Consider the following 24,341-nt stretch of genomic DNA (forward strand, 5'->3'; position numbering starts at 1 on the left):
AAAAAGTGCGAGAGAGAGGGTGAGCGAAAGAAAAAAAAAAAAAACACGGCTCGCGATAAGAGAAGAGAAGAGGCAGTCGTCCATATATCGGTTGTTAATAGTGATGGTAAATTTGATTCTTTTTACTGAATCGAGTTTTAATGAGTCACTCACCAAAGTGAATCGGATTTTTTGAGTCATTTGATTCACTGAGTCAGTTGACCAGAGAGTGCAAAAAATTTACATTTTCACTCAAACTTAATTTGTTTCTCTTTTCATGTAAATCCCACTGCTAAGATGAATGATTCTAAAAAAAACAACTATTTTATAGAGCAAAAAAGAGCAAAAACATTTCTAAAATTAAGCAATTTCCTATCAAAATTGCTTAATAAACTTTTATTTTGTTTATTTTTATTTTATTAGTATTTTCCTTAAATGTGTTAAATATATATTTTCTCATCTAAATGTCCACTGAGCTGTGAGCCAGGGGGCGGTAATGCGCCTTAACATTGGTTGCCAACCAAGAAGAAGAAGAAGAAGCTGTGAGCCAGGAGGGAGGGGGTGAGTGAGTGAGTGATTCGTTCCTTGCTCTATGATTCAGCACAGGAGTATGGAAGCCCGTTTCCGCCACTAAATAAAAACAAAAAAGCTAGTATCCGTAACTCGAAATTTCGAGTTATTTTCTCGAAATTTCGACTTATTAACTCGAAATTTTGAGAAAAGTAACTCGAAATTTCGAGAAAAGTAACTCGAAATTTCAAGAAATATAACTCAAAATTTCGAGTTAGCTCTGCCAATCAAAAATATACGTGAATGAGGTCGCTTTCTTGTTACCCGGAAGCATATGGCGCAGAGGAACGCGCACTCAAAAACGGATCCCAACAAATTGGCGCTTTCGCGAGTACGTTTGCTGATAGTAACACCATGTGATTCAGCTAATAACACAGGGATTTCATCATTTGTGAAGCCAGGCTGAAAACTCTCAGCAATCTGTGCATTCACGACTGGATGTAATACCGGTAGCTTAGCTGTAGCATTTGTAGCTGAGGGCTTCAGCTTCCGGGTAACAAGGAAATGATATCATTCACGTAGATTACTGATTGGCAGCGCTAACTCGAAATTTCGAGTTGCTTTTCTTAAAATTTCGAGTTAATAAATCGAAATTTCGAGTTAATATGTCGAAATTTCGAGAAAGTAACTCGAAATTTCGAGAAAATAACTCGAAATTTTGAGTTATGGATCCTTTTTTTTTTTTTTAGTGGCGGAAACGGGCTTCCATACAGGAGGGAGGGGGTGAGCGAGTGAGTGATTCGTTCGTTCGCTCTATGATTCAGCACAGGAGGGAGGGGGTGAGTAGCTCAAATGTGCTGTTAGCATGTTAGCAGAGCGATGCTACCGTGAACCGAGGAGCTATTTTCTTGATGTGAGCTTCTACTCAGGGTTTTTTCTAACAGTTCAGAGCAGAAATGCTTTTGTTAAGAAGCTGGCTGTTGTTCCCCCCCCCCTCGAGTATTGAACGATTCGTTCACGAATCGAACATCACTAGTTGTTAAGCTTAAAGCTGGAATGCTTTACAAACATTCAGAGATGAACTTACACACTTGCTTGACTTCTCTCTGGGATAACTTTCTCGGAGATAAAATGCTGGTTTGGTAGAGAGGCTCCAATTGCTCAACCAGACCGCCAATGGGTCTTGCGCCACAGACGCTCTATCACGTGACGCATACTGCTCCGACGTGCTACGGTTATAAGCAGAGTTATGCCATGTCGCAAGTTTTGTGAGCTGCTTTTGTGATATTTAATGGATCGATTACATTTTTTATTTCTCTCCGATATCCGATCCAGTAATTTAGGTCAGTATCGGACCGATACGTAATATCAGATCGGTCCATCTCTACAAGATACTAACCCTGACTTGCTCTCTGATGCGTCCATCAGAGTATGAATGCATATGAGTGATAGTTAGAAAGCACAAAGTATAGATAATAGTGCTTGTGTGAATGTGGTGTATTGTATCCAGCCTCCATACGTAGGACATTCTGACTACACTTTAATACAATGGAAGGAATTGAGCCACATCGTCCATCTTTTATACAATAATTTTCCACTCCTTGTGAAACTTTTCCAAAGATGCTCCTTGACAATCTTATAAAAACTGCAGTCACCCCTGTTGCTGTGCACATTTTCTCTTTTAGTCTGTTAATATGCTTTGATACAGTACTCTGAGCAGCCAGTCTTTTCAGCAATGAACTCCTGTGGCATACCCTCCTTGTGTACAGTGTTGGATGTTTGTGGTTCAATCCCTGGTCACTCCAGTCTGCATGCCAAATATCATTGGGCAAGATACTAACCCCAAGTTGCTCTCTGATGCATCCATTGAAGTATGAATATTAGATAGAAGGCGCTTAAGCGTAGAAAAGAGTGCTTGTATGAATGGGCGTGAATGAGGGATGTTTCATAAAGCTCTTCGAGCACTTATATAGAGTAGAAAAGCGCTATAAAAGAACCAGTTCATTTATCATTTACCATTTGATTGTCATCTGGAAAATTGTCAACTCAGCAGTCTTCTCTACATTCAGTTAGGTGTACTGAACTATACAGAGAGATACATTGTTTTTAATACTCTTTCAAAAGCAACTTACTCAAATGTAAAATGAAATATTCTAATACTAGACATCTGATTTTTATGAGCTACAGGTTATAACAAAGCTTCACAAAAAGCTTTAAATATTTCACTTTGTGAAGTGAAGATAGAATATATGAGTTACTTTTCATAAAATATTAAATATAAAAAATAAATAAATTGTAAAAATATACAGTATATGCTACAGATGTATAAACCAACATAATAGCAAAAGATGTAATTTGACATGCCAAGAAGCTGTAGACCTGAAACAGCCACTTTTATGGCATGATTCTACTCAAATTATGTTCACAGATAAGGTTATGTTTTAGTCACGTTATGTTTAGTCATGTTATATAAAATGTACTTGTGATTAAATAGCAATTACAACAGTATGTTTTAGCTAACTTGCAATAAGAAGAGTTAACGATACAGTCCATACAGCTGCTGTAGCTAAAGTTACTGTATGTCGCATATCAAGTCATGGATTACTGAAGTGCTTTTAATTGTATCGATGTAATTTTGGTTACAAACAAAAAACAAAACAACCCCCCACCATCCAAAAACCCCAACAAACAACCCCCCCCCCCCCCCCAAAAAAAAAAAAAAAAAGCAGAATAGTGTTGAATAATGCTGGAAATTTGAAAACTATAGCCCATCAGCATTTTACAACCAATGATTCAATTATGAGAGGCCAGGTAATTCATATCATGCTATCCCAGACAAAGTATATGATGTTGTATTTCACAGATGTTGCACCTTTTTTTAATAAACCAAAGAAAATACATTTAAAATCTCCGATAGAACTTAAAGAGTACAGACGATCCAATTGTACAGCATGAGTGTGAAAACTTTGATGCCATTGTGAGTGAGATCAAGTGTAAATAAAGTGAAATGTAGGATTCTTTTTTATTAAAGAACCTTAGGATGAAAACAGAAGGGTAGACAGTTATGGGCTCAAAATGTGGTCATAAATATTTTGTACTTGTAAATCGGTTTTGTACTTGTAAAAAAAATTTGTGCGTGCGTAAAAAAGATTTGTATGTGTAAAAAAAATTTGTGCGTGTGTAAAAAAGATTTGTATGTGTAAAAAAGATTTGTGCGTGTGTAAAAAAGATTTGTGTGTAACCCTGCAAGTTACAAGTACGAATTTTGACCCTATTTTTCTTCCTTTAAGCTGGTTGGTCAATGTCATGTCAATCACAAATTAAACAATCCAATCACAGAACAGATGGGTTTGGCTGTCGGAGGGGCACTTTTTTGAACTGCAGGTCCTTGAAGGGTAATCTCTATATAAATATCCGATAGCAGTTAGGTCCCCTTACTTTCAGCAGCTGTTGAAAGGATAAAGTTGTGGTATATCAGTGGTTAGAAATACCATTATTACTTTAGGATTAGTTTAACACAAAGTTAGGGCTGACCCGGGACCATTGCTGTGAGTCACAGTGCGCAGCATAAAAGTCCTTTCACATCGGACGCAGGATGTGCTGCTAATGCTAATTGCTAACTAAAAGCAAAGGATCCAGAATTTGTTGCTGGCTGCTGGGCTCTGTGGGTTTTTGCAGCAGCTCTACCTGTACTAGATGCACCTGCTCCTTGTCGTTTTTATCTCTGACTTTATGTCCTCTACAAGAGTTTCTGGGGTTTTTTTTGCTAGTTCTTCAAATGTTCAATAAAAACATGTATGCTAATTCATAACGAAGAAAGCTTTGTAATGAAGACTGTCATTTCCAAAACACTGCCCCCCCCCCTCCCCTGCGGTCTGCAGCACTGTTGAAAAGGCTGTGGAAGTCCCTGTATTAAACACGTAGTCCTGTGACACAAAAATCACCAAACTCGGACGACCACAGACTGTTTTCCTTCATGGTGATGAAGGAAAACGCTGGGTTGGCATGTAAAAGGGCATTTATTCCCTTCAAAGACCTGCAGTTCAAAAAAAGCGCCCCTCCGACAGCCAAACCCATCTGTTCTCTGATTGGATTGTTACATTTGTGATTGACATGACATTCACCAATCAGATGAAAGGAAGAAAAATAGGGTCAAAATTCGTACTTGTAACTTGCAGGGTTTTTTTTTTTGGCTAAGTCCACACACAAATCTTTTTTACACACGCACAAATCTTTTTTACGCACACACAAATTTTTTTTTACACACACAAATCTTTTTTACATATACAAATCTTTTTTACACACACACAAATTTTTTTTACACATACAAATCTTTTTTACAAGTACAAAACCGATTTACAAGTACAAAATATTTATGACCACATTTTGAGCCCATAGACAGTAGCTATGATCCAGTTCTTGCTAAACAGCACCGTGTCAAGTAGTAATAAAGTCAGTCATGTTTACAAACAAAAAACCCCCACCAAACAAAACAATACATAGATGCACAATAACTTATGATAAAGTAAACAAAAACACAAGTACATATGTGCAAATAGGACTAAAACCAATACTGTATGTAAAAGTTTTCTTCAAACAGACCATCTTTTCCATATGTGGTTTAATCAGTGGCACGGTATATTAATATGCCACCATGTATTTAAAATATACATGTTAAACCATGTTATCAAAGTAGGCATGTTATATTTAGCTTCTTTTTTTAGAGTTTGTTTTTGTTTTATTTTTTAAGTGCATGTTCACAGAGACAACTCTTTTGAGATCTCATTGCTGTTAAAAAACACCCAGAAGCATTATGAGGAATACCCAACGTACACTCTTGTTTCTATTTAAACAGCCATGAGAAATGATGTGCTAGGTGACTGATGATCATGGATGGGTTTTTTGTGTTTCTTTTTGAAACACATTTTGTCAGTTCACAGCTATCTTTCCTCAAGGAAAGGATTTCTGGCCTCATTTTATGAACACTGCATTAAGTGTGGTCTGACAGGACAGATTTCGATTTAGCAAGTCTGTGGGGTAGCAGGTCAGAAACATCACATAAATGTAGTGGTTAGAAGAAGAGCTCCCCATAATACTGCTGTGGTTTTGACATCTGTTATAACCAAATTTCAAATTACAATAAATCTTAGGGCGCTTTGAGACTGGCTTTGCATTTTTTAAATATTAATTTGTACGTGATGTACATACACTTTGAAATGCATGCAGAAAACTAGAGGACAATGGCAAAGACTAAGAAAATGAACTAATGGCACAGTACCACCTGGGAGTGCTACAAAAAATAAGAAACAAGCATCGTTTACTAATTTTCCTTCTTGTGAATTATATTTGAAGTCATTGCTGTTTCTTACAATTTAAATCATTAGCCAATGAGATCATGAAAGACATGACGAAATTTTATTTTTCAGCTTGTAGTAACAGAGATGGAAACAGACAGCACTTCACTATTGCACATCAATATAAAAAAACAAAACAAAACAAAAACCAAGGGGGCGGGGGGACAGGTGTTTAAAGCCTTTGCAGTTTCCTAATTTCTAATAATGCTAACATAGAATTTCACTTAAGGAGCTGAAGAATAATGTCAATGTGGCTCAGCAGACTATAGCCTGCTCTCCTCTCTGCTGCAGACTTGAAGCTATACCAGCGGATCACAGAATGATTTGAACAAACTGTCAGCAACTACACTGCCCTGCAGGTAATGTAGGCACCAGGCTTTTATCTGTTGGTCAGCATTCAGCTCCTACATCAACTTGGACCTTTTAACAGTCACAAATTTACTTATGCAACATTTAACATGAACTGAAATCTATCCCCGACTAATACACAAGGAGGAAGTCTTTTTGTGGAGATCCAGACTAGCTGGCCAGTGTGAAAGCACCCTAGGCTGTAACAACAATGTTCCCATTTTACAGTGACATAGATAAAAGAAACATGCTGTAAACTCATTAAATAAATGTCACATGTTGACATGGTTTTGGAGGAGCCAAAATAAAGGATCTCAAACAGTTCAATAACGACGTTGAATATTTTTGTATAAATATTAATTATCACATAAGAAAAAAAAGAAAAGCAAAGCCTACCAACATACAGCAGCAAATTTTAAAGAAAGACGTAACTAGTTCTGCTTGAGATGATTGTAAATAGATGAAATAGCTAAGTGAAAATTGTATGCAATCTGCAGTGTTAGTGTGGTCTGTATTATTAATTTCAGCATTTGAAAGCACTGTCTGAATAACTACAACTATTCTTAACATGTCAAGATGAGGCATATGAAATGCTACACTGCAAGGGGCTGTCACTTTAATAAATGAAACAATGAGAGTGGAGTTGTAGATAATGTGTGAATATGCACTTGGTGGAGAGGAATGGATCAAAGACGATGTGAACAAAGCAGACTCAAAGTGTCTATGAGTACTGATAAAAGGGCTGCTCATCGGGTCTGAAGCCATAGGCCGTGGCTGGTCGTGCAGGTGATGAGCTGGTCTGGTCGAAAACATCGCCAATGTCTCTGGTAGACAAAGTTACAAAAAAAAAAAAAAAAAAAAAAGCCAATTTAACAGTATGAAAAATAAAAATGTGAAACACTGGACTGGGATTTTATAGTGTGGCAAAAGAGGTGGAGGCTTTGATTGCCTGAATTTAAAATTCAGTAAGCTGTAGAATGGCTAGAATGTTTCTGTCTTCTGTTAACTCACCCTGCATGGTGCGAGTCTCCATTCTGCGGTTGCAGGTCACTGAAGAAGTCTGGGCTGACTGAGCCATCTCCTGGAGTTATTCCATCTAAAAGATTGAAGAACACAACAATAAACCAGCAGATTCACTTAATTTAAAAAGTGTAAACAGACTAAAAGTCTAAATTTCAAGTTCTAGCCTATTTTGAGTCCCTGCTATGTAGTTACTTACCTGTAAAAGTCAGTTTTTGCTTTTGGTGTTAAATGTGAATTTACTGAATGCAATGACATTCAGTACAAATAATAATTTAATAATGTCACACAGAAGACATCTCTTCTTATTTCCATCTCTTAAGAGAACCGTCAGGTGGGTTGTTTTGTTATTTTAAAATTACATAACTGTTAGAAAGATCCCAGTCTTTCGATTTCGATTATTGATTATTCATTCTGTGAATTTTGTGTGATAAACTGGAATAAAAACAAACAAAAATGATAATTTATGCCTAGAACTGCCAAATAAGTCATTTTGACCCCAGAGAAATGTAAAACACTAATCAGTACATACTTGGCTGTATTGTGTGTAAACAAAACAAACACATTATACATTTAGATAAGAACGCTGCTATATCATGATCAAAAGCTAGTTAAAGATAAATAACTATTAGCACAGGCGCTGTAGCCAGAGTTTTTGCTGGTTGAACACAACAGAGACCTGAGTGTTTGTACTAATCCGCACAACAGTGAAATCCGGAGAGGAGCAGCCAAATCGGATGGTTTTAGGGGGTGAGGACTGGGTGAAGGGCTACAGATGGGGGAACAGTGGATGGTCGGTGTGGGAAGAGGTCCAGTGGCATAAAACAAAGGTGGACAGATTGATACATTTTCAGTATTCTACGTTTACAATAATTTATTTATTAAAATTTGGTTTATTTTGTTGTAGCCGATTGTATGGTAAACTTTTAAATGTAGTCAATGAGCTGTTTCACAGTGAGTTCCTTGTTATTAATAGCTTCATTATGTTTGCTGTACTCTTTGTTTAATTGTGGACACTAAAATATATTTTACCTTTACAATCTGTAATGAAATAAATCACTAGACAACTTATAAAAATTCATGTTAAATGCTTATTTTGTCAAATCCTAATCATTTATAAAAATTAAACATCAACTTCCTCAGGAAATTACTTCCTTGCCATTTCTGCTGCTGTTATGGGATGAGGTCAAAATGACAACCTGCCAGTCCCCCCCCCCCCCCCAAAAAACAAACTGTCAAGTCTTGTTGGGAAGGTAAAATTTACTGTCAGGCTGGTCAATTTTCCTGTTCTACATGCACAGCTGAGTCTTTGCTCAGTGTACCTGCACTGTAGAAGAGATCAGTCCGGTCATTGTCGTTATCATAAAGATAAGGCTCAGACTCATCTGCTTGCCGACTCTCAACCATCTCCAGCCACTGGTTGTTGTGGAAACGGAACTTCTCTGACTGAATTTTCCTGCCCCACTCTTCGTCATATTCCTTGGAGGAGACAGACCAAAAATATGAAGGTGCATTTCTAGTCCTTATTTTAGAAAACAGACATCCATCAGTAGCACATTGTTAACTTACAGCAATAATATCAAGGGTGTTGTCACACACTTTTCTAATTTCTGCATTCTTGTCATGCATCAGATCAATGAGGTAAGCTGGAGCCTCTACAAAGAGGGTTAAAGAAAACCCACAGAAATCCTCAGATAGTGCTGTAAGACAGACAGACATATATACATACACACATACAGAGAGAGCGCGAGAGAGAAATGAATCACAACCTTGGCCAGCCGCTTGAAGAGGTACACCAGAGAGACCGAAGGCAGGAGAATAAACCAGCTGTTCTCCACAGAACCATCCAAGGTGTACTCTCAGTAGCATTGGAACAATATGAGAACAGCACCACCAAGGCAGGAGACAGAACAATACTGGAAGTGCATATGTGAGAAGGACGCAACCCATAATGGCAATGCTCAGTGGCTAGTGGATCTGAGGGCAGACCACAGCAACCTTCCTGAACAGGATCCAGTAACCATCACAGTGGCAGACATCCAAGAAAGGGTCTCCAATATCAAGAGTTGGACAGCACCAGGCCCCGACATGGTTCACGCCTACTGGCTGAAGAAGCTGACTGCACTCCACGAGCGTCTGGCGGCACAAATGAACCAGCTGCTAGGCAATGAGAGACACCCAGAATGGCTAACCGAAGGCCGGACAGTCACGATCCTCAAGGACCCCCAGAAGGGACCGGTTCCCTCCAGCTACCGACCAATAACCTGCCTCAGCACCGCGTGAAAGCTCCTGTCAGGCATCATAGCAGCTAAGATGAACAGGCACATGGGTCAATACATGAGTGGAGCACAGAAAGGGATGGGCAAGAATACCTGAGGCGCAAAACACCAGCTACTGGTAGACCGAACAATCAGCCGAGACTGCAAGACCAGGCTGACCAACCTGTACACTGCCTAGATTGATTACAAGAAGACCTATGACTCAATGCCCCACACATGGATCCTGGAATGCCTAGAACTACACAAGAACAACAGGACCCTAAGAGCCTTCATCAGGAACTCAATGGGGATGTGGTGGACAACACTAGAGGCCAACTTCAAGTCACCATCAAGTGCGGGATCTACCAAGGAGATGCTCTGTCCCCAATGCTGTTCTGCGGCTGTTCTGTTCTATGCCTGAACCCCCTCAGTGAGATCACTGACAAGACTGGCTACGGATACAGACTACGGAAGGGAACAGTTGTCAGCCATGGATGACATCAAGACAGAGACAAGACATCAATTCACTGATCCACACCACCAGGATATACAGCAATGATATCGGAATGTCATTTGGACTGGAGAAATGTAGTCGGATGGTAACAAAGAGAGGGAAGGTAGTCAGAACTGAGGGGATCAAACTACCAGAAGGCAACATTGCAGACATAGAGGACAGCTACAAGTACCCGGGCATCCCACAGGCAAATGGAAACCATGAAGAGGCCGCTAGGAAAGCTGCAACCATCAAGTACCTGCAGAGGGTCAGGCAAGTCCTGAGGAGTCAGCTGAACGGTAAGAACAAGATCTGGGCTATCAACACCTACGCCCTGCCCGTGATCAGGTACCGGCTGGGATAATAAGCTGGCCAAAGGAGGAGATAGAAACCACTGACATCAAGACAAGAAAGCTCCTGGCCATGCATGGAGGGTTTCACCCCAAGAGACTGGTGAGCGTCAGCACCACGGTCCAGGACGAGACAACGAACATCCACGAATACATCACGAAGATGGCCCTAACCGACCGTGTGCTCAGTGAATACCTCAGGCAGCAGAAACCCAAGAAAGAGGGGGAAGACGAGGAACAGGCTGGAAGGACAGGCTACCTCCGCTATCTGTACCACCGGCAGATAGCGGAGGTGGCTGATATCCAGAAATCCTACCAGTGGCTGGACAAAGCTGGACCGAAAGACAGCACAGAGGTACTAATCATGGCAGCACAGGAACAAGCTCTGAGCACAAGATCCATAGAGGCCGAGTGGTCTATCACACCAGGCAAGACCCCAGGTGCAGGCTGTGTAAAGATGCTCCAGAGACAATCCAGCACAAGATGTGCAAGATGTTAGCAAGCAAGGCATACATGGAAAGCCATAACCAAGTGGCCGGCATAGTGTACAGGAACATCTGTGCCTGGAAGTCCCGAGGTCAAAATGGGAGATGCCCCCCCAGGGTGGTGGAGAATGACCGAGCTAAGATCCTGTGGGAATTCCAAATACAGACGGACAAAATGGTGGTGGCTAATCAACTGGACACAGTGGTGGTAGACAAACAGAAGAAGATGGCCGTAGTGATCGATGTAGCGGTCCCGAATGACAGCAACATCAGGAAGAAGGAACATGAGAAGAGCGCAGTCCTAGGAACAGCTAAGATACTGCGCAGGGCCCCCAAGCTCACAGGCTTGAAGGATTGACTGCCCGAAGGGCGAGCAGGGAAATTTTATATATATATATATATATATATATATATATATATATATATATATATATATATATATATATATATATATATATATATATATATATATATATCTCAAAGACGGGATGAACTGTGGGAAGGATACGGGTGTCTTTGATGATCACATCTCGTGTAGCTTGGTGAAACACCATCTGATAGAAGACGTAGACAATCTGGCATACAAACTCATCGTCCTCCTGCTGGGCTATATTAAACAAAGGAGACCCATAATAAGCAGTTTATAGACCAAGGACACAGGAAAGTTATATGTAATACATTTTTGGGGAAACCACTGGTATGCATGTTACCGTTCAGTAGCTCAATAAGTGCAGGAATAATGCCAGATTTAGCTAACATGACGGCACAGGCATCATCCATGGATACCGTTCCGATCATTATGACCACCTCCAGGATGAGATCATCCTCTGCTGACCCTGAAACAGACAGAAGGAAGTGTAGTTTTAGAAAGTTATTCCAGTCAAAAGAGAGCAGTTAAGCTAACCATTTTCTGACTTTTTGATAGTTTTTCAGTATTTATTTAGCACTAGTTATAAACAACTGCTTTATAGTAGAACAAAGAAATAAACATCTTTAATATGGGAACAACAAATACAATGTTAGTGTAGCTGCCGTCATGGGCAACTCTCGCATTTAGGTTCCTTTTATTAGATATTTAACCCTCGGGGGTTGCCGGACGCGCTGGCGCGTCAAAATCACATGACCAATTTAAGACGACGCAGCTACAAGATGGAGCGATTCAGAGTCTCGATTTCAACTTGGGTCGAAAGTGCGGACTTCAAACTACATACCAGTTTTTGAATTGTATCGATGGGCCACGTAAAACCAGAGTTATGATAAAAACTACACACAATGTTTTTTTCTGAACAAACAGTGGTGTTTACAGCGGGAAGAACAGTAAAAACGGCGTTTTCTACAGACAGCGCTAGCAAACACTCTCCCTTTGCGAGTGAAAAAAGAAAAAGAAAAAACACCCCTTCCCTATTGGTGTTAGGGTTTACCATGTCAGCCAATCAAAAAAATGATATGGCAACATGTGGCACTTGGTTGTTTTTAGGAGTGTCAGTGTCAGTTATACTGCTGAATTTCACATTTTCTCCAAAAAAAAGCTGTCAAAGGCAGATTCCAGTGTAAACGCTGTTCCCACATGGAAAACTGGACTGATACACCTCCTGCTGTCAGACCTGCAGGGTTTAGGCCTGTGGTGTTCTCCTCTGTCTTATACTGAACACAAACTACATTTTTTGGACTGGCACAAATAATTTGTGTGCCTTCTTATTTGATGCAGCACACCTGATTGTTCTGTAAATAGATTTAAATGGTTATATAAAAAACGCCCGAGGCCTTGGCTGCATTTTTAGGTAAATAGTACCAAATAGCTTTGTTGTTTGCAAAACTTGTGCATAATTTTTTAGAAATATACAATTTCTATTTGCATTTCAAGTTATGAAAATGATTCGTTAAACATGTTTGTGGGTTTTACAGTAAGAAATATAACTTTTTTCTACTCGGATTTTGAATTTTTTGTCTTAATTTAGATCAACTGTGCTAATATAGTATACTAAAATGAAAAAATAAATTAAATTTCAGATATTTGAGGTTGTGCTGAAAATAATGGTACCAAACAAGGCATGAAAAACATATTTTAAAGGTGAAATATAGAGGTAAAATCAAAAGTAGTCAAAAACGACCAATTATGCCCTGGACCCCAGAGGGTTAAGGTTGAAACAATAAGTAGTTGAAATATTAATAAATAAGAAATAAATAGTAATTCATGTTTCGTTGATTAGATTTATATGTTTAAATGTGTTATTTGTGCTAATTGTGCAATTAGATAGGAACCTTTTCTAAAGTTCCGTCTGTTGTTGCTAAGAGGGCATTTTTTTGGCTGTCACACTCAACAAGCTAATTAAGAGAAGAGCCACGAGGTTTGCACGTCTACAGAAAGTTATAAAAGAGTTGGATCTCCCCACAATGTAAAGATGAAAGTTTTATTCCCTTTGAGTGAGGCCAATGAGGTAAATGTTTTATTTTGTTTCTTATCGTTGTATGTAAATACACGAGTGTTGCGTGATATTCCAGTGCAATTACCGCAGTGAGAGGTGTAATGTGTACTTTATTGATCCTTTTTTTGGAATGTTTCGTCATATATAATGCTTAAGGACTTTATTAAGAATATTTATTTAAGTTTGTATTTCTTTTTAGTTCTGACGGCATTGTATCGGCTGTGGTTGGACATCATTACATGTTAAGACATGTCGAAGAATCCTCCTGTCTGAAATAAATGTCAGTTAAAACGCAAAGAACAAGTTGAGCTTTATTAAGACTCGAGGGGAGTAACAGTTAGTTTTTTCTGTGAAAAGAACTATGGCCAAACCATAGCAAGTTTCCTAGTACTCTCTGTCCCAACAAGTGCACAAATTCCACTATATTAAAAGAGATGAAATGAAAAATTATGTGAAGGCACCTGGTTTAAGTCTGTCTTTAAGGTAAGGTACTAGATTATACTCCTTCAGCACCAACTCCCAGTCCAGGTCAGGGATGGTGAGGTTGGCTAGAGTCCCCAGACACTCCAGAACCCAATCCTCTTCTTCCTCTTCTTTAATCTCCGCTGCCAGGTCACCAACATAGTCCTGACAAAGCAAGAAGAGAATTTACACAATTAAAAACAAACAATCAGAAAACAAAAACACCCCACCTCAACCATCCTGAAAACAAGGCTGATGTTTACTATGGGTCAATACTGATCACAGCAATTTCCGTACACAATGATTATTAAATAATGACTGATAATAATGATAATTATGATAATTTTAGGTTGTAACGTTTTCTTTATTGCATATAACTCACTATGAACAGTGATTTGGTTTGCCCATCATGTTGTGAGATGTTTCTGATCATCTTCATGAGGAGGCAGTCTTTCATCTTCAGAGCTCTTTTCATAAGCATCTTCAATCCATCTCCTAGGAATGGAGAGACACTCAGAATAATCTCTTCCAAAAGCCATACAGACATCTGGTACCTGTGATGGTGAGGCAATGGTCTAACTTGTGCAAAAAGTAAAATACCTTCACACATGAGTTGTGCATTCTTCTTGTTTGCAGCCAGGTTGATGCAGATGGAGATGAGCTCAGTTTCAATTTCCTCCTCACCATGCTCGTACAGCATTTGCATTAGCTACACACAGACACACAAAATTGTACCTAAGACTTTAGAACTCAGGCACTATGAGTGTTCAGCTCGGTGTACATTTTGTACCTGTGGTATGCAGTCAGTATAAACAAACATGCCCTTGAACCGGTCATCCATGCTGATGTGGTACAGGATACGCATTGCCATCTGTCGGTTGTTCTCATCCCCTGAAAACACACACAGTAACGATGATACCATTACCATGTTACAGTTTTGCATAAAATGCCAAGGGTTCATAACAGCTACACTGCAAGGCTATTAACTATAAAAGCAAAACGCAGAGATAAATGCATTTCCCAAATCTGGGATATATAAAGAGCATCTTTCATCTGGTGCTAAGCTAGTGCAAGATTTAAACCAAGGTTTTTGTGTTCATTAAAGAAGTTCCCTAACTGAACTAAGTGGCAAGAAGTTGACTGAAGAGGCAGTTGAATTTATATTGTCCAAAGAATCTCAAATATACAGTAGCTTTAAAAGCAGGCTGTAAACAGGACACAGTTTGAAGTAGGTGAGTTTAACCCTTTATTTTAAAGCTACCTGTGGCTTTTTTTCTAGTTTGGTTGTCATTAATTTAGTTTTAAATTCCATTCCAACTATTCCTTTCTTTGTTCTACTCAAACAACAAGTGAATCTCTGTACCCTACTAATTCATGCCAACTTGTCAGAATTGCTTGAACTGAACTTTCTTTGGTCAACAGCAGATTCCTGCAGTCACCTGTAGTTTGAAGACGCAACTTGTCTGCACACACCTACCATTTACTCGCAAAGCTGCAGTGAAAGGTGGAAAAGGTGCAACCAAAAAGGGAAAAACAGAGATCATTTGATGGACTGAACGGAGACTGAACAGAGATCTCCCTGTGTGGGCGACAATCTCCGTTTCTCGTTTGGGTTGCATTTTTCAGTTTGAGCACTGCTGAAGAGGAGATTTTCAACATAAGCATGAAGTGCTTTTATAACACCAGGAGAATGTGAACAATTTTTATTCAGGATGTAACAATCCACAGTGTTGATTGTGTGTCGACTTATCAGCAATACTTAAAAAGCTGTAAGCTACACGTTTGTTCCCAGCAGTCACTTTGCTAAAAGGCACTGCACCAATACTGTGAATGGATCGCTATGTGCTGCATGCTATTAAACTAGCGTGCATCATTACCTAACAGGACAGTGAGTTTAGGTAACAGGCCAACTTCTACCATCTTGGCTCTAAGTCCAGAGTCAAAGGAGAGGTTGAGCAGCAAACGTAGAGTCAAGTTTAATAAGTCTTCATGTTTACAGGGAACCAGGCGAGCCAACCGCTCCACTGTATCCACCTCAGCCTACAAATCAGAGACAAACACAGATTATAGCAAATCTAATGATGGTAAATTCAGCAGAAAATAATTTATGCCACTGACAAGAGCTGAATGAACATCAAGGGCATCACAATAAACGAAAAAAGACAAATTCAGAAATCCAAAGCAAGGATTACTATTATTCTACTGTTTACCTACTTTCCAATATTAGAAGCTAATAGCTACATATTATGTGGAGCTTGTCAATAAGACACTACCATTTACAGCCCCCCCCCCCCAAAAAAAAACCCAAAACAACCTAACCTCTGCACTACAGAAGACTTACAATACTGGAAGACAACTGACTTACAGAATGTTTCCCCACAATCATTACCAGAGGAAGAAGGAATAACAATGCAAAAGCAATGCAAACTGGGGTTTTTTCCCCCCTATTTTTAAACAAAGGATATAGAATAAAAATAAATGAAGTTGACTTGGTTAACAACAGATCTCTGTAACATAAAAATGATCATCAGGACTGTTTCCCCTATGCTCCTGGCAAGCGTTATCGAATCTGAAAGTCTTGTTTCTACCACCCACCATGTCATTCTTATTCTCAAGAAAGATGGAGAGTTTTTTAAGGAAAGAAACCACCAGGACAAGCAGCTCCTCATCATCACGTTCAAGAACTTTGACCAACAAGCCAACAATGTTTTTATTCCTCATCTTCAGTTCTGTCCTCGTATCCTCAGCAAGGTTCAGCAAGAGGTAAAGAGACACTAAGAACCAGAGAAAAACAGGCCAGCAGAAGTGAGGAGGAGAAACAGAAAATTAGAGATGATATAGTAATTTCAGTTACATCTGATCAACAAAAGTTCTGAATGAGGAGATTAAAAAAAACAAAAAACAAAAACAAATCCTACCTCTGAGCAGCTGTTCCTGCTTAGCCAAAAGGCCATGGTATTTTCTGAGAGCCTTGTCCTGGTCTCGTCTCAGGGAGCCATTCTCTGGTGCAGACTCACGTGCGCAAAAGAACATTAAGGAAAACATTATTTTTGCTGACTTAATGAGTACATACTCATTAAGTCAGCAAAACTATAAAGGGAGAGAGCAGAAAAGTAAGCAAAAAACACCAACAAAAAGGATATAGGCCTTGTTTTTCTTGCGTAGCTCCTCACGCCATGCGTCGTATCTCTTCAATTCATGTTCCACCACACTCATACACAGGGCGCCTATTTTATAATGACTCACCACCCCGTGAAACTGGGAGAAACTGGAGGAGGAAAGGTAAGAGGATTAAACACAACAGTAAGAATAAATGTGATGGAAGTGAGCTGCTATGTAAGTGTGTGTGTTACCTGGAGAAGCAGAAGAATATATAAATGATGATGGTGGCTAGGTCTACACTCTGCTTCCAATCCTCCCTTAGTACTCTGGCCAAAGCACCAAGAGCTGTCTCTATTAGGAAAGACAAGGGGAGTTTTCACATCATAAGTACAGCAGATAACGGCACAATAATATATTGTGATGTAACATGTGCCATCTAACAAATTTTCAGTTAGAAAAAGATAATTGGGGCAATAGAGAACCTATTGCCCATATGGAACAGATATATATAAATCTTATAAAGTTTGTATCTGTCTTGTGTGAAACTTGTATGAAAAGCATATAAGAGTGAAAACAGATATAAGATCCCTTGAAAAATTATATAATGAAACTTGTATGTTTTGGATACTTACTAAAACAATGTATGAAAGTAATGAGAAAGTGGCCACTTTCATGAGTAAATCATGTAAGCCTTATATGATTTACTCATGAAAGTGGCCACTTTCATGAGTAATCACATATAAGTTTTTACTATTTCTTTTTCCATATGGGTGAGCCCATTTCCAGGAGCAGATTTTTGGTCTTGGAGTCTTAAAGTAGCTTTACATGTTTCGCAGTTCAAAAATCCTTAATCCTTAGTCGTATAGTCTGTGTAGCCCATAACTTTATTTTCTGTCTCATATTTGCCGTTTTATGGGGTGCCTGTTAGCTCAGTGCGTTGAGCGGACGACCACATGTCATGCGGCTGAGAGCAGCTAGCCTGCGCCCACTTACAGTTTATCGTGGAATATCTAGGACAGACATTTCGCAAGCTTACTTGTTACAACCACACTTGAATTCATTGAGTTCTTTAGAGCAGTGTTTCCCCAACCACTGTGCCACAAGAAATGATCAGGTGTGCCCTGGAAGATTATCTGGGTCCACCTGATTAGCAATATAAGCCATTGGTTCTCCAACTGTGGTACGTGGGCTCCCTCTAGTGGTAGGCAGGAAGTCTCCCAAAAAAAGTTTTAAGATTAAATAATATACCATGTTCTGATTGATGGATTTCTGAAAACTTAAAATGTACGGCTCTGCCATCACTTCTGACATAAACGAAGACAGAAAAACTAAACAGCAGTGACGTTTGTAGGGTTACTGAAGTTGGTCTAGCTTGGTATATGATGATGTGCTACATGGTGGCTAGCGACACAGCTATGTTAGCATAATATAAACACAGTGAAGCTGGAGGAGGAAGGCTAACTTTTTCCACTGATAAAAGTTAAAGCAAGGGTTCCTGATTAGGGGTGGGTTTTGATTATTGATTTATTGATTAAGATCAATTCTAGCTTGGATAACGTGATATCAATTCATTAAAATCCTGAATTGATTTTAAATATAAATTTATTTTGCCCGAAACGCCAGAATCTCAGGTTAAACCTCACAAGATTTCAACAACCACCAAAGAGCTAAAACAGTAAATGGGAGCAGGTACACGGATTCTGCACAAAGACGTAAACACAAAGCGCGGACCCGCCGACGCATCAGAATCAGTGAGATGTCGCCTTTCTCACCCAGCGGCACAGACACGGACACGGTCAGGGCTGAAAGCAGACAGCTCACTGATTCTCATGTTTCAGTGGGTCCACGCTTTGTGTTTACGTCCTTTTTGCACTAGAGTCTGAAGCTGCAGGTTTTATTTCTCTCCAAACAATATTGACTGAACCAGCAGCAAAAGAAGATCCAAACTACGCTTCACATAAACATCGTCATGAATTCCCTCTTACTTTACTGCATTATTCGCTTGCTTATTAGCCACCAGTCTGCAGAATATTTTTAAGGCCATCTGCTATAAAATCCCAGGCCAGGAAAATCGCCTTCATGTTTTTCTGTTTTATCCTCAGTTACTTTGACACAAAGGCATCTGCTGTGATGCTTACGCCTTTGATAAAGTCTCGAAAGTGTCAGCTTTCTTTTTACAAAAATAAAAATATGGATATGTACTGATACGTGATCAGAATTATAATATTTGAATCAAATCGAATCGATTTGGGACCTTGTGAATTGGAATCGAATAGATTCTAGAAATCAGTGACGATACCCAGACCTATTCCTGATGGTTAGGGACAAATGCAACTGCGTGGCAGGATGCTGTAAATGGACTAAACTTCAGTCAGGAAAACAACTGAGATAATCCATCCACAATACGAGGTTAGTCATTAATATACTGCTGCATGGCATAAGCTTTAAAATGAACAGTGGTAATAAAAACCGAGAGTAGCTGAAGGTGATCACTGCCTTTTTTAGGGGCTTTTTCAGATTAAATAGAACAAGATACAAAGCATTAAAATATGTTAAAAACACAACAGCCTTGATAAACGCAGAGTAGTTTTGACCCAGAAGTAGAGTTCATATGTCATCACTTAAAAATTGGATATCCCACCTGCTGTGAATGTTTTAATGCAGTACAGTTGTTATTATTATCATCACTTGTCACATCCTGTTTATGACAGTTAAAATTAATAACATTGATATAAGAAACTGAGCCGATTTTGCCATATCTGGTGCGCGGGGAAAAATTATCAATATGCTTTTTGTGACATTTTTGTTTGGTGGTGTTCTGTGTGATTTTTCTAATGTGAAATAAGTGCCATGGCTCCAAAAGGTTGGGAAACACAGGTTTAGAGTGACCCACTCTTTCACTAATGTTTGTAAAGCAGACTGCATGGCTAGGTGTTCGATTTTATACACTTGTGGCAATGAGAATGAAAACACCTGAATTCAAACAGGTAGCCCAATACTTTAGTCCACACAATATATCTAGCATCAAATACCATCATAACACAGATGTCAAAATGGAAGTATTCTAACAATAACCCAAAGAGACGACCTTCGAGTCGATACTGAGCACTGGTTAGGTTCAGTTATTTTGTAGTGCAGAAAAAAATGGAAAAATATGCTAAGAACTTGCTACTGCTCTGGAGAAAATGACAATTATATAGAGCACAAGTAAAGCATGCTGCCTTTCATTATTAGACAATTAGAGAATCAAATGTTCTTTCTGTATGCAGAAAAATATAGCTAAATAAAAATCAATCAAAAAAGGTAGTAAACAATGATGAGCTCTCAGGGTGCGTTTGTACCAATGATGTTACACTAACTTGATTAAATGGTTTGAGTCAAACCATATAAAATATTTTTAAGAGATGACACACTTAAACTATCCAGGAATGTCAGGAAACTGCTGTAGGTACGACTCTGTTAACCATCAGAATTAAGATGGAGAATAAAAGTGTACCATTGTGCAGTAGCTCCTCCAGGTTATCAGGGTTACGGGCAAGCTGCAGGATGAGAGCTGAGCCTCTGATCTTCTCTGGAATCCCTTCATAGAGCAGTTCAATATACTCATCCACTCTAGTTATACTGGCCTCCTCATTTAACTACAAACACAAACAGACACACAAAGTTGTTGACTGATAACAAATGCATTCTTTCACCAGCCAAACTATTTAAACAACACATTTGAGCAACTTCGGGTTGTTGCTATAATGAAGACAGAACACGTGCTTACTGCTGTGTGAGATCAAACTACAGTGGAACAAATGGTTACCTCTATGCCTTCAAATGGTGTCAATTCTTTGGGCTTGACTGTTCTTTTTCCTTTTTTTTCCACTGGTGACAAAACACACACATACATAAACAGCCAAAACAAAGCACATCAGCATTAATTCCAAACTTGAAACTTTACTTGCATTAGTTTACATTTTCTTTTATTAGCATCACAGTGCATACTTTAGGTCTGCCATTACACAACCTCCTTACATGTCTTAATATTTCTACAATGTTTACAGTACATGCTGGACTAACAAGCTGCCAATCTAAATGTGGGACTGAAGTTAGCCAAAGTCGGAATTGGACAGTAAAGATTTTGGGCTCCAGAGCACAGGTGCAATGAAGGTGGTATGACTAACCGTTGCTCTCCATTGGGGATGATTTCCTGTTCTGCAGGTAGTACAGGAGCTGCTCCACCTGGGGCAGACGGGAAGCAGGGATCATCTTACACTCCTCCAGCACTTTCTTTGCCAAAGCTCCCACATCTGTACTAGGAGAAAGACTTTTCATGCGGATACTGGAGCATGAAAAAAAGAGCAGAAGAGAAAGCAGAAGCTAGCAGGTTTCATTAAATTCAAAATAAATATACTGATTGTAAAACTGTGGCCCAATAGCCTTTTTTTCTGGCATAAATAATACATTTTTTACTTTTTAAATCCTTTCCACAGGCAGAACAGTCCTCTTTTCACACACCTAATGTAAAAGACACTGTCATGATGTCACCCACTAGTTTGTTTGTGAGGTCCTGTTGTGATGTAAAACCTAAAGACAGATGCGCTCAAATGGTTATAAAATATCTAGTTAGGCCTGCCTTGCAACAAAACCTTATTTATTAGCGTTTATTAACAGCAGTTAAGACCACAAAGTCATTTTCCAATCAGATAAATCCTTTGCTGCTGATTATTGGGACCTACTTTTCAGACCTAGAAGCTACATTTGTCTTTTATATACCGTATATCCTGCCCAATTATGCTAACGTCACTCACTGGCAGAATGAAATTAATGTAACAAAACAGATAAATATGAGCCACTGACACAGATAAATGTTACCTTATTTGCAAATAGGTATATATATTTGTAAATGGGGCAATATTAACTGATAGAAATATGTCAGCACATGACCAAAACTTTGTTTTGTAACATGGCTTTGTTACCATCCAGCAACGGAATAAAAGTCCATTGCAAAAGAAATGATTAAGCATTATCGGTCCAGTTTAGATGGATTAGACTGGCAAAGGCTAATTTGACATAAAAATCTAATCCAATCAACTTAAAAGCTCTTCTTTTTAAGGAAAAAAAGATTTAGAGTTCAAAAGGAAACTGAAATGAAGTGTTTAGGAGTTGTGAGTCAAGAGGCCACTTACATTTTTTGTCCCTCCTTGCGTTCTCCAAGCATATGTCCTCCACTCTCTCCAAGGATAGATGCCTCCACCTCATAGTGGACTACAAGGGCCTTCTGTGTGGGATGGACGTCCAAACCGCCCACAGTCACTTTGCTTTGAGCGATCAAGAACAGGCAGTACAAAATACGGTAAACACATAAAACTCCAGTTATTTAATTTACATCATACCATATAATAACTGCATCGACGCAAATCAGCTAGCAAGTTAATTTCACAACAAAATGACTTTAAATGTTACTACAGAAAATAGGTCGTTAATTGCCAAGCCAGTAAAAAATCCGCCGCCCATAACAATAACACATAGGAAGACACGCCCAGACAGTAGCATAATATTACTATACTGGCTAACCGGCTAACAATAAAACACGATTCCACAGAGAGTTAAAGCATGACAAACACGAGCTAAACTCGGTGCAAACCCCTGATTGCAAATAAATTCAACACTACGTGCAATTAGCTAGCGATTATCCACCACAGTTTAGCACGGAAGCTTGCTAGCTATGTTAGCTCCAATTCAGATTTCCAATCCCCCTTCCTTCACGTAGGGAAGGTAATAATAAACCCAGTTCAAGAATGTTTCCTTTTATTGGCGGATTTATAAGTCAGTGGAAAACATAAAATCAGTCATTATTTGTTTATAAGTTGTCATGCACAGTAGGCTCCTTTTAGAAATAATTGGGTAACTGTGCTAACGAAGGGGATGTGAATACAACCATGAAGGCTGATTTAAATTGTGAGAGATTTTAAGTGACCTTTCTGTCAACTGCATGTACGCCAAACTGACCGTTGTCGTTATTTATTTAAAACATAAACAATTATATGCTCGCATTCTGCACCGAGCAAGAAAACAGGAAATTTCCCAAATTGGAAAGGTAATTAAACATCGCACTATATAGAGAAATGCCATGGATCAGGGCAAGCTAATTAGCAAGAATTTCAATTTAAAAAACGCTTCCTCTTATCTTCCAAGTGTTTGTTAGACGTTCACAGTAAAGCTAACGTGATAGTATGGACACAATATATTACTTAAATTGGTGACCACAGCTAGCAAACACATTACTCTTAGAATAATAAACTCACGTTATGACTGACCGTTTGAGATAACGTGCATCATCCTGCATCTTCCTCAGATTTAAACTTCAATATTTTTAATGAACGTAACAGTAGTGATGTGTCGAAGTGTGTCGGGTAATCTCGGGGGTGTTTTTGTGAAGCGCGTATCGAGGCTTGCTTTGATTACGTATGCAGTGACGTTCGTACCACGTGACTGTATCAGTAACTGGTAGTGATGGGAATTACGGATCTTTTTAGAGAACCGTCTCTTTCGGCTCGACTCACTGAAAAGAGTCGTCTCTTTCGGCTCCCAACCGGCTCTTCAGATTGTTTTGTTGCTTTAACCCTTTAAGACCTACCACAGAACCAAGTCCGCCAGAGCTTATATTATATTTTTACATGCTGTAGTGCCATTTTTGGGAGCATTTCAAGTTGCTATACATCAATACAACCATTATAGCCCAAATTTTAATAATATGTATGCATTAAGTGCATAGTAATTATATAAATTGCAACAAAGTGCAATAAACTATAAAAAAATTGAAAATCGTTTTTGTTTTTTTAACATATATTTCTAGTTAGAGAAATTTAAGAGGCTTATCCCTCAAAACTGTAAATACAAAAAAGTTGTACAAAATAGTTTCCCACCACAGGAAATTTATTTTGAGTGTCTTCATAGTTTTATTTTTGAAATACACCAATTTTTATATACTGCAGGAAAAACGAAAATAAATATTATAATGCAAATTTGAAAAAAACAACACAACAAAACAGCACATGCATCAAAATAAACTATTTTCAGCGGTTCAATTTGAGTTCTAAGCATCCCAGAAACGACACAGAAAGTCATAAAGTCAAACATAACTTTTAAAAACACCACTATAGGCTTACAAGGCACTGATGGTAAAAAACTACATCTCCGCGAAAATGACGTCACTTCCGGTTTCGGGCAGGTAATGGCGGACATGTGATAGTTCCGCTGACATCTATTCCAACGTAGGAAGTGTTATGAACAGCTGATCAGTTTGGCAAAGCGTGTTTCTGGAATATTATGTTTTTGTTGCTGCAAGCGCTTTTTATGCAATTTTTGCAAAGCAATATGTGGAAGGAAACCGGGACCTAGGGCAAGCTGATGGCATAGCATGTAAGTACAACTCCTCCGGTTTCATATGCAAAAAAAATTATTGCGCCAGCTTACGTGGTTGCAGTGCTACCGGAATTTAAAAATAGTTAGGGAAAACGGACCGGCTTTAAAGGGTTAATTAATGTATTATCAACAACAATATAA

At 38.9% G+C, this 24,341-nt stretch overlaps 1 protein-coding gene across 2 annotated transcripts; it reads right to left on the minus strand.

Annotated features, from left to right (window-relative positions):
• Positions 1–3,334: 3,334 nt before the first annotated feature.
• On the minus strand, positions 3,335–23,244 carry LOC146367086 (kinesin-associated protein 3-like). Of its 2 annotated transcripts, none has more exons than XM_084912072.1 (20): positions 23,093–23,244; positions 21,962–22,093; positions 20,957–21,114; positions 20,596–20,657; positions 20,284–20,425; positions 17,039–17,138; positions 16,829–16,953; positions 16,604–16,702; positions 16,281–16,459; positions 15,563–15,725; positions 14,476–14,576; positions 14,286–14,394; positions 14,068–14,180; positions 13,685–13,850; positions 11,508–11,633; positions 11,306–11,404; positions 8,781–8,866; positions 8,534–8,690; positions 7,203–7,287; positions 3,335–7,015 (listed from the first exon to the last, which is right to left on the minus strand). In XM_084912072.1, the coding sequence occupies exons 1-20, from the start codon at positions 23,119–23,121 to the stop codon at positions 6,913–6,915; spliced, it is 2,334 nt and encodes a 777-aa protein (XP_084768198.1). In that variant the 5' UTR covers positions 23,122–23,244; the 3' UTR covers positions 3,335–6,912. The 2 variants fall into 2 exon arrangements, with proteins under 2 accessions (XP_084768198.1, XP_084768197.1); XM_084912071.1 differs by having other exon boundaries at positions 23,081–23,244.
• Positions 23,245–24,341: the final 1,097 nt, after the last annotated feature.

The sequence above is a fragment of the Perissodus microlepis genome, chromosome 18 (genome assembly GCF_051167445.1).
Source record: "Perissodus microlepis isolate ML-2025 ecotype Zambia chromosome 18, ASM5116744v1, whole genome shotgun sequence".
Taxonomy (NCBI): Eukaryota; Metazoa; Chordata; class Actinopteri; order Cichliformes; family Cichlidae; genus Perissodus; species Perissodus microlepis.

Excerpts from the sequence above, each read along its gene's own strand:
- LOC146367086 (XM_084912071.1), bottom strand. The coding sequence starts at position 23,121 with ATGCAGGATGATGCACGTTATCTCAAACGGTCAGTCATAAC. Across the intron at positions 22,094-23,080 it reads CTCAAACGGTCAGTCATAAC|CAAAGTGACTGTGGGCGGTT; the intron begins GTGAGTTTATTA and ends GATCGCTCAAAG. Across the intron at positions 20,426-20,595 it reads CACCATTTGAAGGCATAGAG|TTAAATGAGGAGGCCAGTAT; the intron begins GTAACCATTTGT and ends TTGTGTTTGTAG.